Source organism: Crassostrea angulata, chromosome 9 (genome assembly GCF_025612915.1).
Source record: "Crassostrea angulata isolate pt1a10 chromosome 9, ASM2561291v2, whole genome shotgun sequence".
Taxonomy (NCBI): Eukaryota; Metazoa; Mollusca; class Bivalvia; order Ostreida; family Ostreidae; genus Magallana; species Magallana angulata.
Window position 1 is genome coordinate 36071313 of NC_069119.1, and position 19263 is coordinate 36090575.

The 19263-nt window shown below is 34.9% G+C and overlaps 2 protein-coding genes across 2 annotated transcripts in view; both read left to right on the top strand.

Moving 5' to 3' along the window:
• Positions 1-106: 106 nt before the first annotated feature.
• On the top strand, positions 107-7580 carry LOC128164117 (cobalamin trafficking protein CblD-like). Its single transcript, XM_052827864.1, has 8 exons — positions 107-204; positions 1336-1395; positions 1724-1841; positions 2116-2324; positions 3593-3683; positions 4744-4880; positions 5767-5853; positions 7057-7580. The coding sequence occupies exons 2-8, from the start codon at positions 1384-1386 to the stop codon at positions 7333-7335; spliced, it is 933 nt and encodes a 310-aa protein (XP_052683824.1). The 5' UTR covers positions 107-204; positions 1336-1383; the 3' UTR covers positions 7336-7580.
• Positions 7581-14762: 7182 nt separating this feature from the next.
• LOC128162315 (uncharacterized) overlaps positions 14763-19263 on the top strand; it is a 28535-nt gene continuing 24034 nt past the window's right edge. The window contains exons 1-2 of the mRNA XM_052825466.1: positions 14763-14865; positions 17382-17609. Of these exons, the coding sequence (XP_052681426.1) occupies positions 17397-17609 (213 nt within the window). The 5' untranslated portion in view covers positions 14763-14865; positions 17382-17396. The remainder of the gene's footprint in view (positions 14866-17381; positions 17610-19263) is intronic.

Sequence of the window (19263 nt, forward strand, 5' to 3'; positions counted from 1 at the left end):
AATTAAAAGGTAGCTACGCCACTGATTGAAGATAAGTAACGGTAAGACATATTGTACCATGCATTTTGATTAAGAATGTTCGCTGGTTTCTGCTTTTAGTCCGACCACTTCCGGTTGATCGGTAATTAGTGAAACCTATGTCCATAACCTCGATTTCGCGATTTCTGTGAGGGTATCTTGTCAACTTATAATCAACTCTACAAGGTTTGTACCATTTTGAACATGAGGTGTAAACCTGATAAATGTCTAAAAATCTGTATATTTTAAAAGGAGTGTACATTGTCATTATCATAGGAAGCAAAATCCACAAAGGATTTGTAAATGGTTCGAATTTCCTCTAAGAATATATTTGTTTCTTTCTACATCAAATATATTTATCATGTTTTTCCTGTCTATAAACATTATTTCTGAAAGCATTGGTTTTATTTTGTAAAAATTACTTAAACGCTTTAAAAATTTGAAGTTGAATCTCTCGACCGATTTGGTAGTACGCAGTTTATTTGTTTATCATACTTTGGCACAAACTTCCACACGATTTACATGTGTAGCCCTTGGCCTATATCAGTGGATATGTACATAGCAAAATGGCAAAAAAAAAGTTATCAGTTTTATGTTTGAGTTGGTTTAAAAAAATACTGATTGGAAGCACATGGTAAAAAAATTGAATGATGAAATGCATGCATTTATCGTGTTTGTACAATGAATGAATTTTGCTATTGGTAATTTTTTTTTTTTTAATTTGTAACAACTAAGTTAAAGCGGGAACATTTTACATGTTTCTAGTTATTAAAGAGGTTGAAATTTAAATGTGTACGGGTACGCGTACGTGTTTTAAAACTACCCGTACACGTACATGTTTTTGTAATTTATGAGTTGAGATTTCTTAACTTGTAGGATACAAATCTGTACGTAAATCGACACAGTTTTGTGACATGAATTTATTTAGTTAATTCCAAGTAAATGGTAAATTTCTTATCAATTTTCATGCAAATGAAGTTTGCAAATCTATATAATGTATCACAAGAATACATTCACTCATCAATAAGATTTTATTTGTTGTAAAAAGCTACACGTTTGTACTTACGTGTAAACGACACTCTACAAGTTTAGAGAACGTGTAGAAACCATGTTGTCACAAAAACTGATGACGTAATACACGAAGAATTTAGGTGATTCCCCTGAGTTCACGTTCATGTAACCGTACACGTTTGAAATCTCAACCTCTCTATTATTGAACTCAGAAAGTGGTTTTTTTCTACCTGTGATGTGTTCATATAATTATGCCAGTAAAACTTAATTAACTTTGGCTAGATGTATGTTTTTTTTCTATTTCAGACATATAAGAAAGAGAAAGTAGTTCTAACCACCTGCTGTCTAGCCATAATGGCTACCAAGGTATTGGAATTATTGCACTCCCGCAATGTTATTGTCATTTAAATTTAGATCACTCAATTTTATGTGACCCTTGTAGAGTTAATTCTTGAAAGAGATTAAATATTTAGATATGTGACAACATACCAAATGTTGTTAATAAATCCACTGTCAACAAAATGTACATGTATCATTCAATGTGTGAATTTTACAATAAACAAAAAAGATTGATACCATACTTATAAAACCAAATTGTCTGTCAAATCACTGTCTCTCTGCATGGTTTACAGTATGGCCAAATATTATACACATACATTTGTCCATCTTTTGTTTACCTGTCCGTCTGTTTCAGTTAATCAGTTCCTCTGGGCGCGTCACAGCCTACCTGCCTAACTTACGAGCGGCAGTTCAACATTTCAGAGGCTTTGCATCATATGATAAATATGTTGAAAAAGAAGACATCGAACCAGGTATAAATAAATTAATTATCTAAATTAAAAACAACAAGATTACCATTAAAATGTATTGAGAAAGTGAAAGTAAAGTGAATTGTCATCTTGCTGTGGATATCTTACCATAACCATTTATTTTAGAATTTAAAGAAGTATTAAAAAAATCCAGTTAAGTAAGACATTGTTGACCATACTGGCTGAATTTTTTAGTCTGATATTTATTGATTATTATTAACATTCAATCATGTCAATTTGTTCTCTTCTTAAAAACTTCAATATCAACCTATTGCAGAAAGTCGCTCAAGAAACCTTGGAGTATTCGGTCCAGGAGACAAAAGATTTCCACTTCCTGGAAAGATTGGGGTAAATGTCAATAACAAGATCAAGGCTCCTCCCCCTCCCACCCCCCACAGCACCAGCCCCCAAGATCTGTTTAAGACACACATCCCTGAGGAACGGCACTCTGTGGTGATCGAACAGTTGATCAACCAGGCCATTGAGGTGAGTGCGTGTGCTCTAACAGGCTTGTCGTTCTGTGTACCCTAGACTGGTTTGATAAGTTTTTCATATTAAGGTGGTATTGGACACCTCCATTTTGTGACACATTATTTATTGAAATAAATAATAAAATCAAGGATCAGTTTATAAATAGTTTTTTTCCAGTATTGTCAGCTAACAGTGTAGCACAGTGGGTTAGAGGGTTCACTAAGAATCTATAAGTTATGAGTTCAAAACCAGCTGGGAATTTTAAGATTTTTACCTTTTCAGACTTTTAAAACATTTTTTTGTTAGATATTGTAAAATCTGAAAATTCTAAATAAGTGAAGGTATTTTAACTATAATGTACTTTAATGCACAATAATATCGTCAGATGTCTCATACTGCCTTAAAAGCTCTGCTTTAAAATTACCTTTGGAAAAATGAGGGAAATCTGTTCTTCTGCAAACCATAGAGTTGGCCTATTATCATACACATGCTTATGTAAAGATTATATTTTTTAGGGGTGAGGGGGGTTATGATTTTCTGACCCATATGCCCCTCAAAGAGCTCAATTTTAAAATTTGTTTTTGATAGATTCTCAATAAAGTTGGGATACTGGTATATTAGAAACTCTTTATGATGATTTTGTATACAGTTGCTTTACCTAATCTGCTTTGGCAGAACTGATTTACGTTCCCTTTAAGTGGGTATCAATGAAATGTATAACCTTCGCAATGTAAGATTTAATATACATTTGTATACTCATTGTGTTGTTTTGTGTCAACTTGAATTTACTAATATTATTAACTCTTTCAAATTGTTTCATGAATTTTCACTGCAATGCTTAACATAATTTCCATAATAAATATTGCTAAGATCTTTTTTTCCAAACAAGTTTAGAATACAATGCTCTACAGATACATACAAATTATAACTGACTGAGCAATTTTATCTTCTTCAACATTTGAATATCAGTTAACAATGTTAACCTTCCTTCTTCATCAATGCACTGTATGTCCATTGCTCAAAGAAAAAGTATGTTAGTATAAAAAGGACATTTTTTAAACAAAATAAAATCTGTCTAGTGTCTACATTATGGTTAAGTTAAGTTAACAAAACACATAAAGACTATAGACTGTGCAATGTTTAAATGTAGACCCTCTTTTATATTGATGTTAGAATCTCAGATACCACACGGGAACAACAATGATCTTCATACTTCAGTATGTACATGTATTATATGATGTCGGTGTTGTAATGTAGGATTACACAAGTCTTCCTGTTTGTAGTATGATGAAGAGTTCCTGCCCGAGCCGGAGCCCAATCCCATGGAGCTTCTGGAGTGTGTGGCCCAGCCCTGCCCCCAGACCCTCAGACGAGGTAAACAAATAAACAAACGTCAAATAAACAAACTGGAGTGTGTGGCCGAGCCCTGCCCCCAGATCTTGAGTAGATCTTCTGTATTTTGATACATGTATTTTTTTTTAGAAAAAACAGTCGATGGCAAATAATTTTGCTTTTAAAATGTAATACACAATCTCCATTTTGCATGCAAAAAACTTTTTAAAAATTTTTTGAATACTGTAGACGTACTTTTGTCCGCGTGGTATTAATTTACGCTATGAACGCGGGCACAAATTTTCCACGGAATTTTTCCCAGTGTACTTTAAGTGCATTTTTGAATGAAATTTTGAAATTGCATTACATGAATAAGGATAATCGGAAGTTACTACATTATATAACACTTGCATATACGTGTACCCAATGTAAATCGTTTTTATCTATGCAAACTGTCAAACAAATTTGTATTGAGAATTCACATAATAAATAATTTAATCTCCTAAAGATTTGAATTTTCTGTAAATTTACTTGCATGAAATTTAAACTTCTCCCAGAGATGAGAAAACGGCACATGTCAGACGACAAATAGCCCCAAGCGGGTCTGTCTTTCAATGACCCAATTAACTACCCGCTAAGACCCGTGTTTTTACTGCAATTTTTAGATCCCTTTGTGCTCTGACTTTTAATTGATAAAACTGATCAACTCATAATTTAAACGACACGTGAACCCATAAATTGATAGTTAATTAAAGATGTGGTGTTTCACAAGACGATTTTAGCCAGCGTCGTAACATCTAAACGGCTAACTAATGACTACCCATCAGTGCACATCTGATAATCACTGTTCACTGTGAACAATTCTTACAATTTAAGTCCAAAGTTGGACAAATTCTAGGTAATGAAAATCGCTCAGAACTAAATTTAATAATTATTATTCAAATAATTTTTTTTCATTCAAAGAATCCGCGTAAATTTTTACTCGCGGATTAAATTGATATTGTGAATCCGCGGAATTATGACCCCGTGGAAAAAAATACGTCTACAGTAATTAAAAAAATCTCTGAAAGGGGCAAATAAGACCGTTGGTTCATTTTGGCAGACGTCCAGGAGCTGTTCCCTAGCCGAGACATGTCGAAAAGTTCCCTTACAGTGATCACGATTAGCCACAGGACGTCACATGATATGAGTGGGTGGAGCCAAGACGTGGAGGAAGAGAGGGAGGGACTGCTAGCCGCGGTCAGTCAATTAGATGACATACTCTCTTAGTATTTCTCTTTTTCTTTTTGCAAAAATCAAGTTTATGCAAGAGTTTTGATGAATAAAATTGCCAAATTTATTATATAAATATATTTGTTTTAAATTAAGTGAATATACTCGCTATTTAACTGAATCAACAAATGGGATCCTCTACTTTTCTGGTCCTCTTCTTTGCTGATCCAGTGTGAGTCTAATACAATCATTCATTATTATGAGTGTGGGATGGTGAAATTCCACTGAGGGGACAAGGTTCATGATCTAGGATGAGGCTATGCTGAGTCCTAGACAGTAAGCCTTGGCCCCGAGGTGAAATTCCACTATTCCATATGAGTATATAATGAATGACTATTTTTCCCGCATTATTTTACATTAAAAACTGATTTCTGACAACTTTCCGTTATGATTTTTAAATGATTACTTTCAGTTTATCCCTCCCCGTCTTCATAAAGTGCAAGTCAAAATGAGAGCATACAACAATTATTTCAATTCAAATATGATAAATTGTAATTAAGTAAGCAAAACAATTACTTAATGGATAATTTCAATTCATCATTTTGCATTTGTCTAAAGCAGACAAGGTTTGTTTACATTTTAAAGCGGCGTAGTAATACACAATGCAAGACTGAAAAATATCACACTGCTGCCTCACACTGGACAAACCGATCTCACACCAGTGATTATGCATGAAAATTATGTCAACAAATGCGAAAAAAATTGGTGTTACACTGTATACTCTGTTTCTATTCTTTTTTATTTATCAAGGGCACTGCTAATATTTTTGAAATTTTAAAACTAGTATTTATTAATAGTTCTTTCTTTATATCTCATTGTAAACTCTGTTTCATTGTTTAATTTTTTTTTACAGTTTATCAAAGGCGCCGGTGATATCTGTGAGGCCCTCAACAGCTGTGGATTCTGGGCTGACTTCATCGATCCGTCATGTGGCAAACCAGTAAGTCAACTTGAAAGCAATGGCTCTGTGATAAGAGAGACAACTCTTAGTAATTGACAGTTTCCTTCAGTACCGGTATTAGTTTAGAAATCTTTTTCACCTTTTTAGTACATCAGTCATTACACAAACTCTACTTTCTTTGAGACAAACAAGTGTAAACTTAGAAACATTCCGTGCTGAAAGAAAAATATTATCTGTCTCTTTGAGAACTTTAAAAGTAACCACACCAACTCAATATGTTTTCCACAAACAAACTTTGACGATCTCCGATCCTCAGCGATGTTCGATAACTCAAAATTATCCAGATTTTTTTATTTGTATCATAAATCTGCCTTTTATATAGACAAATTTGATGAGTATTGTAGTGTTAATATTACACACAACTATTCAACTAACTGCCTGGCTTACTGGCTCCACAGAGACCTACTACCTAAAGGTTAAGGGGCACGAGCCACTGATGCACGGATAGAAACCTTTTTTTTAATATTTGATCTCAACTCTAAATTTTTTCCATTATATTCATCATGGCCAAAATTGCAATAACTTCGTAAATGGATACCAGAATACAATTCTTTTTATTTAATTTCATTTATAAAGTTTGAAGGATAATTAACATCTTTATGATGAAAAAAATACTTTGAGACTGAGGATTGGAGAACCTTAAATGTTCACATTATAAGCTTTCACAAGATTGTTTTGTTTAAAAAAAAAAATTATGGTGTACTCTTCTTGATGTTCTCTGAGACGGACAACAATTTTTAAATTTATGTACATGTTTACATCATAAACTCTCTAAAAATTTAAAGTACCTGAGTAACCCCACCAACTCAATGGTCTTTGATTCCATGCATTAATGTTATAAACCCTCTATGTTCTTTAACACTACCTGAGTAACCACATCATCTCAACATTTTTTCATTCTGTGCAGTAAAATATTATAAACCCTTGATATTTCTTTACAATACCTGATCGAGTAACCACACAAACTCGACATTTTATGATTCCATGCAGTAACACATTATAAAACCTCTCAATTCCTTTACAGTACCTGAGTAACCACACAAACTCGACATTTTATAATTCCATGCAGTAACACATTATAAAACCTCTCAATTCCTTTACAGTACCTGAGTAACCACACCAACTCGACATTTTATGATTCCATGCAGTAACACATTATAAAACCTCTCAATTCCTTTACAGTACCTGAGTAACCACACCAACTCGACGTTCTTCGAGACGGACGAGCGCTACAGGAAGCTGGGCTTTGAGATCGAGGACCTGGGGTGCTGTAAAGTCATCAGCCACCACCTGTGGGGGACACACGCCTACGTGGGCAGTCTCTTCACCACCGCCCCCATGGACCACCCCCTCATTGCCCTCATGACCCTGACGAAGACTCCACCCACCCCCGGGGTCAGGTCAAAGGGTCAAGGGGACTCTTCTCTCTGTCAAACAGTTGAGGAGGGACAAGATAATTAATTCTTTTTTTTGTTAATTAAGGACGAGTGCTGATTGTGTATTTACTTGATGTATCATGTAATTAAAATCCAGTTTATATTTCTGATAATTAAGAACGAGTGTTAATTGAGTAATTATGCGCTGCCTGGGATTAAGGATGTTAAAGGCTCAGCCACATGTCATAGCTTTTTATCATTAATATGATTTTGAATGTGGGCTATTCAGTTGTTTCCCTTTGTTTTAAATAAAACTGATATGACAGTAACTTTACTTGTTGTCGTTTGTTTTTTGGATTTTTTTTTTTAATTTTGTGTGTGGTACATGTAGTTGTTAAACTGAATCTGGGGGTTATGTCCTTCACAGGAATACGTCAAACACACGTGCAGTGCTTTTGAATTCTAATTTATCTTAATATATAAAATGAATAATTAAAAGTCCCTGCTAATGAGAACATTTATATTTTGAGAATACCTAGTGAAAGAAAGTTAGCCATCAGATTAACCTTAAATTTTACAACAACAACCCCCCCCCCCCTCCTCCCCCGAGAAATAATTGTACTAATACGCGCATGATGTTGCATAGACACATAATCTGGCAAAAAAAAAAAACCCGCTGTTAACACTGTACCTGTAACAGGATAAGCGGCGTTTTATCGCCAGATTATGTTAATGTAATTGACTATAAGTTATTTTGCAAATGATGACTGTATTGTCTTATAGGGCATGATCCTAGTGTTTGCTAGCGCTACAAATAAAAATTCATTATTATACACTGTATAATTATGATAGTTAATTTCAGGCGAAGTAACTCTTGCATTTTACGATTTATATCGCTGTTAATTGAAAGTTATCTTTCCGTAAAAAAAAAAAAATTCACGTATGGATTGAAACTTACAATGTTGACTATTTTTAATATATTTAAATCAATGTTTTAATTTTGATAATTTTACACTCCTATAATTCTTTCTCTTTAACATTTTTAAGAAGTACATGTATATTCAGAAATATATTTTTTTGTGGTGTGGGGGGGGGGGGGGATGATAATTTTGTTTTCCGTCAGGGATATGAAGAGGGTGTCCGAAGCTTCTTTATTGGTAATTCTACTATTGGGTTTTATAAGTAAATTTTTTTTTCAATTGCAAGGGTGGGGGGGGGGGGGGTATACCAAATTTCATTCCAATATGTTCATCCTCTGCGAAGAAAATGAGCGGAAACTGTAAATAACTGAAAATTTTCTATGTCCAAGGGTCATAACTCTGTCGAAAATTGCTCGATAGTACCTAGTATCAAACTTGACCTAGATATTATCATGATAAACCAGTATACCAAATTTCATTCCAATATGTTCATCCTTTGCGAAGAAAATGAACGGAAACTGTTGGTGGACCGACCGACCGACCGACCAACAGACAGCAGCAAAGCAATATGCCCTCCCTTTTTCGAAGGGGGGGGGGGGGGGCATAATAAAATATCCGCCTTAGGGGGGGAGGGGGTGTCAACGTTAGGGGAAGAGGGAACTCTCTCAGCTTATAAAGAAAAAACCATCAGAGAGAAAAAATTTGAAAGTTCAGGGTTTCGGCAATACTTTTAATACAGTTATTAGTACATGTACTGCACACGGTCTGTTGTCTTCAATGATGCCATACTACACTTGCGAGGATCTAAAGGGGAGTTCGGGTAGAAAGAGGGGTCCGAAAAAATCAAATTCCTAAAATCCACGAAGTAAACTTTGCAAAAATTTGCCTATGCCCCCTTTCTCCTGACAGCCTCAAATATCCTTCGGAACCCCCCACCCCCACCCCCACCCCTGCAAAAATAGGAATCCGCGCTTGACTACATCCATTCTGGACACACTACACGAATCGTTAACCCCCTACAGAGTAAAATTTCTCCATTATTTATAATCGGTAAAGGTGTTTCACAAGCCATAAATTAAAGCCTCCAAATATCTTCTATAACAAGGTATTCATGATAGTTGAATACACATCTGTGAAGGTTCACGATGAGTGGGTGATTCGCTCCGCTGATGTTTTGTACATGTAACCTAATTTAAAATATATGGACTTTTCCTTTACTAAATAATAGTCTATAGCTAATGACATCATATCTGCAGAAGTTATCTACATGTAATAAATTTTATACGAATACGTTACAAATCTAATTCCAAGTGTTATCAAAGAAATAACAATAATTATTGTAGCTCAATAAATCTTAAATCCCAGTCTGGTGTAAAATATATGTATGTTTATGTATAAAGTAGAGACAACAACAGCCATTTTTGATAAATCATAAAAACGTACGAGAGCTGATTACTGGTTATGTCACAGATGCGATTTATTTACAAAAAAAAGTTGTATCGCGATTCAATCAGATATAGAAGTTTCAACGCATGATATTACAATTCACTGAATGCAACATATTGTATCAATTGATCTAGCTAGATCGTGACGGTGAAGAAATGATGGTTGTCGCAAGTTTGCGATGATATGCTAATATTCTTGACAATTCATGACCCGGCCCTTTATTTTGTTTGTTTGTTTTGGGTTGTTTTTTTTGTTTTTTTTTTACACTGCGATCAGTTAAATTGAGGGTTCTGCAAGTAAAGTAAAATATACATCATAAATTGTATGCACAGTTTTCATTTCCCAGAAATAAATCAGTGATACGTTTAAATACAGCTGTTGTCAAATCTGTCATTCATACAACCTTCTAAGTTAGTCGTAATCTCTCTTCTAGAACGCTTCTGATTCTCTGATGCAGAACCAGCTGTTTAATGGAAAGTGTCCCAGATAACAGTCGAAATTCAGTTTTTATTTAGAACCATTTTAACAAGAGCTTGGATTTTGGGTAGTTGTGTCAAACAGCAATGTGACGTAGGCCTGTCTATTTCATTGCTGGCCACTCAGTCATGACTCTTTGAAATCTTATCAACAGGATTTGTCTGGCTTTTGAGCGAAGACTACGCAATCTGTGTATATTTCGCTTGAGACCAGCGTCATTTTAACATGTTTTGACGCAAGAAATATATATTTACATCCTACTGAAAGTCCAAGCTCTTGTTAAAATGGTTCTTATGCACCCTACTACTATACACTAAATCTAAGGCCCAGAAGGAATGCTACATGTACATGCGTGTCGGCAACCAGTATTAGGTGCATGTGCAATCGGGTGTAATGAAATCTAAGGGTGCTTATGATTATATATTATAATACCTGTGTTATGGTGCCGACATGCATTTATTAGATGTGTATATATAGCTTTAACAACAGATAACTTTAATTTTTGCAAAAAGAAAAAAAACGAGTTAACTTTCATAAGACTTTTTTCTGTACGAAAGTACATGTATAACTGTCAATCAAAAGTTGAACTGCATTTCGACTGTTATCTGGAACACTTCCATTAAACAGATGGTTCCGCATCGTAGAAACAGTAACGTTCTAGAAGAGAGATTATAGATTGTATTTATTTCTTGTTTAAGGTGCAATTTTCTGTTTTTAAATGGTGTACTTGATATGAATATTATAAATTTAAAGTACATGTACACATGTAAGTATTTATCTGACTTGGAATAAGTGCACAAAAATTAATTGGATAAATTCATCGCGACCGAGTAGCTACTACTAATTTTGCCACTTCTAATATTGTCTGCATGCATGATATGAAGTGATTTGCAATTTCAAACATCAATTTATATATAGAAATTAATCAAACAAAGAAATTAAGTGCATGGGAATCAGACAAACACGACTATTCTGTGTAGAATTTATGATCTAGACTTAGTATACATCTACATCTATATAAACATACAGTCTTGTCACTCAGAAAAATGCTTCCTCTTTGCGTTCATAAATGTCCCGATAAACTTTCAGTAATATATAACCCTCTCACCTTGACCTGTTTACAGTTATATATTACCTGGTTTACCTGAGTTGCTTTTTACTGAATGGTTATAGTAAACATAGCGCGGGATCACCCAGCACATCAATAATCGTTTCCTTGTGGCTACACTTCTGAGGGGCGATGCTATATTTGTCAGCGCATAGCGCTGTATACTAATATCATTGCAATGTTATTGTTCAAAGCCAACAGCTCTATTCCGCTTCGTTTTTTTAAAACAGAATTTGTCTGTATGATGAGATATATTTAGAGGGCTCTAGATAGTTTTTATTTTTAGACCATTCTTATCCCCTAAGAAGAAAAGCTTTGTGTAAAGATATGGGAAAATTATACATTTTAAAGCTTATAAAGTATTTGGATTTTTTCTGTACCAAATGTTGGTATACGACTAAAAATATCTTATGTTAAACTTAAAGGTGTATCTGATGGTTAGTTTGTTGACCATCCAGCCTCCTTAAGGTAGATCTGATGGTTAGTTTGTTGACAATCCATCCTCCTTAAGATAGATGTGATGGTTAGTCTGTTGACAATCCAGCCTCCTTAAGGTAGATGTGATGGTTAGTCTGTTGACCATCCATCCTCCTTAAGGTAGATCTGATGGTTAGTCTGTTGACCATCCATCCTCCTTAAGGTAGATCTGATGGTTAGTCCGTTGACCATCCAGTCTCCTTACGGTGTATCTGATGGTTAGTTTGTTGACAATCCATCCTCCTTAAGGTGTATCTGATGGTAAGTCTGTTAACCATCCAGTCTCCTTAAGGTGTATCTGATGGTTAGTTTGTTGACCTCCCAGTTTCCTTAAGGTAGATCTGATGGTTAGTCTGTTGACCATCCAGCCTCCTTAAGGTAGATATGATATGTTGACCCCCTAGCCTCCTTCATAGTGTTGGATGATCATTGGTCATTTTTAAACTATGGTTACCTCCATTTGAATGCTGATATCTTGATTATCTATTTCTATTGTTTATCTCCATTTGAATGCTTTAAATTTTGAAACTAAAATGTTTGGACTTTTTAAATTCAGTAATAGTGTTTGGCCAAAATATTACACTACAAAATTAAAGGAAGATTTGATGGTTAATTTGTTCACCTACCAGTCTACTTAGTGTAGGATAAAGCTTTCTAAAAAAAGAAAAAGGACAACGAAAAATTAATGATATACTGTACTAGTATACGAATATTTTCCGTGATAACTTTGGGACTTGACATTAATTTGATAAAAGTTTTTATCTTATAGACACCAATAAATTATAATCATCATTATGGATCCAGAAAAAAAAGGGGGGGGGGGGGTACAAGGAATAATTTTATTTTCCGACGATTTAAGGAGATGTTCCTGGGATTATTTTTGTTAATTCTACTAGTATGTGACTTTAATAATTTCAATATTTCAAGAGGGATCCGGACTTACCACCATCTACCCACTTCCTCTAGATCTGCACATGCTTACAGAGCATCAATGCCAAAACGACCTCCAGATTATTTCATCGACATCGATTGATATATTCCAGGATGAAGTTTCTGTAACGAATTCCGGGTACATAATTATAATAAACACGGGAGGAAGTTAGTAAAGATTGGTGTGAAATTAATCTTCTGTTGGCCGGTCCAGGGGTGTACTACCGAGAGTTTTAGCCTCAATAGCTACATGTAGTAACAAAGCGCCAGCATTTTTTAGATTTAGAATGTGACACGTGTGGGCTTATCGTCGACTTTGTCTATCCGAGCAAGTTTGATGTTGGCTGTTTAAATAATAACTTTTGTAAAAAGTAATTTCTGTAGAATAAAGATAAAGTTTTTGAAAGTTGGGGGAGGGGCTGACGCATCCAAAATTATTTCACTAGTAGAGCAAAAAAGAAAAAGGAAGAAAAGAAGACAACTTCCCAAAATCATGAAAATTCGAATCCGGGGGGTGGGTGTGGGGTGGGGTTGGGGGTAGGTAGTGTAGTATTCCTATAACTTCAATTTCACTGTTCATTTACTTAATTCTTTTCACTTCAAATATTTTTACCTGGTCCTAAAAAAAGTAAGTGAGATGGGCAACAAACTCCATGATAATTCACTATTTATATGTTTTATGGGACAAATGTAAGGTCTTTGCGGTTTCAAAATGTGGAGGGGCAGCCCCCCCCCCCCCCCCCACACTCCGATGCTAGGTACCTATATATATATACGTAAGATTTCTATCGTACTGGAGGTTCAGTTCTTCAAATCTCTCCATGTTATTGCTTATTATGTGTATTTAGTACTACAACATTTACTATACTATACCAAGTGCGTAGCATCAAGGTGGGGGGGGGGGGGGGTCTTAAACTTAGGTATGAAATTTGGATTACCAAGGAGCCCCCCATACTTTTTGCGAGTATATAAAATTGAAGTGAAAATAAGAAAAGTAAGAGTGAAATTGAAACAATAGGAACACGCACCCCCACCCCCCCCCCCCCCACCCCATGTCTTAGATATTTTCCATGTGTTGGGATTTTGTCCTTTTTCTTGCTTGTCAAGATACATTGTAGTTCGGCGATGAGTCTTCAAAAAGGATGCTACGTGCCTACAGTATACAAACCCATCCTGCTTTTTGAAAACAACAGCAATTGATACGAACAATCTCTTCGTTGTACTTTCATTATTAAAAAAAAACAATCGTTCATTTCTGACAGTTTTCCTTATATAGGCATAGAACATGTGAGTTTGCAATGGGCTTTGTAATCAATCAAAATTATATCACGATGACCGATCATCTCACAAGAAAGCGCCGGGGGCTGAGGGAGTGGATAAAATTATGGAAATTTTACATATAGATCAAAAATGTATAAGATACGAAACATACGAAGTCCCCCCCTACCCCCCCCCCCCCCCCCCCCCCCCCCCCCGTGTTTCTCCACGGTTAAATATTTTCATAACATGCACTCATCGCACGCTCAAGTACACTTTTTTTTAAAGCATACATGTATACATACAGTTTTCATGGATACATAACTTATAAAGACTGATCGACCCAGTGTTGAGCGCATTAATATGCCGCAATATATGCAATATCAACAATTTAAGAACCCTTTTTTAAAAAAGAGCAAAACAAAAACCAAACAGAGACCAACAACATAAAAAAGAGAGAAGAAATAAACCTGAAGAAAAAGGGGAAATTAACAGACAACTAAATGATTTGAAATAAGTTTTCATTCATGAACTCGTAGGGACACGACCCGGGAAGTTATTCACTGAATATTCATTACAGACTTTGACATAGGTCCGCCTTTTTTATTTGTCCAAATAAATCAAGAAAATACCGCATCAGCCAATGTTACATTTGCTATTATATTTTTATCCCAAATAAGGAAAATATTTTGTTTGTTGTCGATGTTTGAATGACGAATAATCGCGTGTTTACCCAAAAGATGACCCAAATAAAAAAGAATATATAATTTGTTTACCGTGTTAAACGGTACCAAAGATCGATAACTCTCGCTACTCTAGAATCATCCGCGTCAGTGACTCACGGTGCGTTGCTAATAATAGGCACGGAAACCCCCCTACAAACTAGCTTGATCTAGTGTGCAGAGCAAATTACAAGTTTAGTGTATAGCAATGTTGTTTGTATTGGGAACCATTTCATCTATGTACGTGGACGGATTACAGTCTTATTTAGATCCAAAGCGTAAGTATATTTGCTTGTTATTCTGTAATCTTTTTTCGAAATGTTGCATTTGAAGGATTTGCAATGTTTTATTGTTATATATAAAGCCAACTTACCATTTTTTTTATATATGGCGTGGTAGTAAAACTCGGTTCTTTGTCTGCCGGAAGCTATTGTATATTGTGCATGCTGATAAAAAATAAGTTGTTTTTTTCAGAAGTTAGGAAGGTTTATTCATAAAATATATGGATTTGTCATTGTCACTTGTAATTTTATTATTAACGTACGTGTCCCCAGGCCTATATGTATGCGATCCTCTAGCTGTCTCTAAATCTAAGCTATTAAATGTACATGCTGTGTAAATGTGTACACGTGCTTATATCTGAATGTATGCATTGTAATCAGTTTTTCTTATTGCAAAATATTTGCATGTAAACGTACGTTGTACATAGCCAGCAACAGGGATTATTGAAACACTAACGTTCGAATTTTCTCGGGTTTTTCTCGATCAGCTGTTTAGGGACGGATCTAATAATTTTCGGGGTTTTTTGGAAAGGGGTAAACAAATTAAAGAGAAAGGGGGACTTAAGCGACCACTGCAAATCAACTACTAGGGTTATGAATTTGGTGGATGGGTGGGGGGGGGGGGGGAGGGTAGGGTTGTGTTCAGGGGGACATTCTCCAGAATTGATTATAGGAAATAATTATTTATCATACTGTGAATTTTGAATTTACCGAAATATACACTGTGTGTAAATATAAATTAGATTTTAGAGTTTTATTTTAAAAATGTCCATTCAACCCAATTTTTAGAGAGGTTTGTAGAGAAATACTAAAAAGTATGTGTTGAAGGAAATGGCACAACTTTGCTGATTAAACATTTCTAAAATAAATTGACACATGTAAGGAGAAGGGGGGGGGGGGGGGTGGCATCATTACCCTCAAGTTTTCTTGTATCTCTAGAGCAGAGGAGAAGTTTAACTCGTTTTCGCATTTCCGCTCATAAACTTAATATTGAAAGAGGACGATATCAAGGCATTCCTCGACAAGAAAGTTACTGTAATAGATGTAAAGTCAAATCAGTGGATGATAAAAAACATTTTTTATTCTCATGTGATCATAATAAGGCATTTAGAGATACTCTGTACAATTTAGTTAATGACTCTTGTAAAAAATTTCAATATACATGGACAGTGACCAAAAATTATACTGGCTTATGACAACTGAAGATTTACAAGTACTGGTACAACTCGATCAGTGAAATGATTCTTACAGGTGGAATATAATGGTTATAGTTATATATACAGATATATTATGCAATGTATTTACTTTGGGGGGGGGGGGAGGGGGGGGTTATGTAATATATAAGCATACTGGCTTGAACACTTTGAGTACAAGTGACCAGTCTATTATAATCGACTGTGCAGGCACCGTCCCTTGGTACTCTCTGTTTTCAGGCCACTTTGTTTCTGTATAGCTGTAGTGTTCACGCATTATCTCACACAGTTAAAAGGAAAGCAACTTTAAACTGATTTTTAAGCTAATGAATTTTTAAGAAAAAAACTAGGGGATAGTTAATTGCTGAATGGTCGGTAACCATTGTAAGATTCGCCACACTCTCCCCCCTCCTCCCCCAATGTAGAGACTCAATACTGCGGTCTGCGAGAACGGTAAAGCCAATGAATATAACCTGAAAACAAGGAAAACCTTTTTTTACGCGAACATCTACAATTTGCAAATCCTTCAGCTCCATAGGCATTTTTTTTCTACCATTTAACAGGGACTTAGACACGATTTGAGATGAATATTTTATTTTTGATTTTTATGAAAAAAAAAAGTTTACTTAATTGTGTATTTTGAATGATTCACAAAAATCTGAAATGTTGGAAGTTATGTTACAAGCGAGACACAGCGGAGAGAAGTCGTTGTAATGTAGACAAAGCTTGAGTCTTATATATATATATAATGGAAATAACTTTTAAAAACAACATAAACTGATTCAATGTGTTCATAAATAATTTTATTAACAACAAAAAGCAACATTTGATTGAAACTCATTACAATACCACACCTATGTAAACAATAAGAAGACTCAAGATTTGTTTCTATCCTCTGTAACTCGCCTGTATAACTCGATATTTGACTTTCAAATTTTGAAAAAGCATTAAAAACATACATATTGACCATTGTAGACTATTAAAATTACAAAATAAAAAATAAATAAAAACAATTGGGCTGAAATCGTGTCAAGTCACTTTAATATAAAAATGTTTCATTTTTCTTGAAACAAAAATATATACATAAGCGTTTTTAAAAATTAGTGGAGCTTTTAATCTACATGTATTTTTTTTTATTCTTTTAAGACAGAACACTTCTAAAAGTTGGCATGCAAGTACTGTATTCAATGTTATATATACAGTGAAATAAAGAGTTTCCATTAAATACATAATTAATCTATAACTTTTATTTAAAAACTGGTCTTTACAATAACTACATGTACTGTATAAAGAATCTCTTTTTAATTTTTTTTACGATAGGTCGAACTTACTCAAATGAAGAAGACTTTGGTTGAGGGATCGCAAAGAAACTTACGTAGAGGTCAAGTTCAGAGGAAGGTCACGGCAGAAGATCACAAGCGTCTCCAGAAAACTCGGGAAAGCGCTCGGGAATGTCGTCTGCGCCGGAAACTACGATACCAATATCTAGATGACTTAATACAAGCAAGAGAACGTGCCATACTGAAGCTCAGGGAGGAACTGGAAACGGTGAGTTATTAAGTAGAATGCGTATGCTCAGTTTAGAGATTGATTTTTCATTTTGATATGGGTAACACTGTAGTAGGCAGGGCATATCGCTCCATAGCCAGTTGAGTTCTGGGATAAGAAGTTCTCCGGACGACGTTTTGACCCCCTTTTTCTTTTCAGAAACTGTTATTTAAATTGATCTATTACATGACTATCTGTACACCTTAAAGGGGCATTTTGACCAAATTCTAATTTTCTGATTTTACTATTTATATACAACGCTTTTAAAATGCATTCTTAATGATCAAATAAAATTTGAGAGTCTTTTATTGAGAAAGATACAGAGCTCACAATTCTTTGTCATGTAAGCAAGGCTCGTGCCCTGTATTTGTTTACATAGTTTCAATGTATCAGTTAAAAATATGTTTTTAATCTGATTTGTATATCATTTTATTCATTTTAATCACAGATAAACCGTTCCTAACGTTTAACAAATTCATTTTGGGTCTAAAACTGGAATTTTTACTTCATCATTCAAAATGTAAATAGATGCTTACATAGCAAAGAATTTTAAGCTCTGTAACTTGCTTATAACTCAACGAATTACACTCAAATTTGGATTGACTATTAGAAATGTCTTACTAAAGCATTGTAAACATAAAAATCAAAGAAATAATTTTTGACCAAAATCGTGACCATACCCCTTCAATGTCAACACACGTTTCAGTTTAAACTTGGTTTGTGTATGTTGGCTCAAAATATCTCAAAATCGCGTCTGAACATTGATGTTTTTATTAAGGAAAGCATGAATACGACCTAGTGTAAATCTGTACAAAAGGTGCACCCTAACCTATGTTTATCGTAGTACTTGTCTCATGTATATTCATGTGTATAGCCGGAGAGAACGATAAATGTTAGCTATAGAACCGACGGAATCCCCAGACTACAGGAGCTCGCGACGGACCGTTCAAATATGGGCGCCATCTTGGTAACTTTCTGATCACTGTTGCAGCACTATAACGCTACTGTATACTGTCTTTAAATCTGTGAAGTAGTAATTTTAAAACTTTAAAATGCTTTGTTTGTTGGTTTATGCGGAAAAGTTAAGGTAACAACCGTATATGTTAAAATAACCACAGCCCGCTTATATCCTGTACGAACTACTAAACCATGTAGAACGATGATCCCGAAATCCACGAAGACAACAGCCATAGGCATTATATATTTTTGTTATACTTTCATATTAAATACTGAAATCTGATTGGTTAAGACGCAGTTAATAATATTTTCTATTACCCTCAGCGTTAGCAACGCACTTAGCAACGGGTAACATTAAAAAATGTTACATGAGCGAAAATTATGCGCGTACGGTTCGCTGTAGAATTCACGTTATTCCTATATGAAAGCAGTAACATTTTCTTAAAAATTAAGACATTCAGTATAACAAAATAAATAGTGCCTGTTTGGGAGGATAACAGTTGAAATGACACCCCTCGAAAACCATTGTCAACCTCCGCTTCGCGTCGGTTGACAATGGTTTTCTCGGGGTGTCAATTTCAACTGTTACCCTCCCAAACAGGCACTATTTATATAATATTTACATTTTCCAGTGTCTTTGCTTGTGATAACACTACGTATCGATTTTGTACTATATAACCCATAATACAAATGACGC

Coding starts and splice junctions, on each gene's coding strand:
- LOC128164117 (XM_052827864.1), top strand. Junction 3,684..4,743: donor CCCCCAGACCCTCAGACGAG/GTAAACAAATAA, acceptor TCATTTTGGCAG/ACGTCCAGGAGCTGTTCCCT. Junction 5,854..7,056: donor ATCCGTCATGTGGCAAACCA/GTAAGTCAACTT, acceptor ATTCCTTTACAG/TACCTGAGTAACCACACCAA.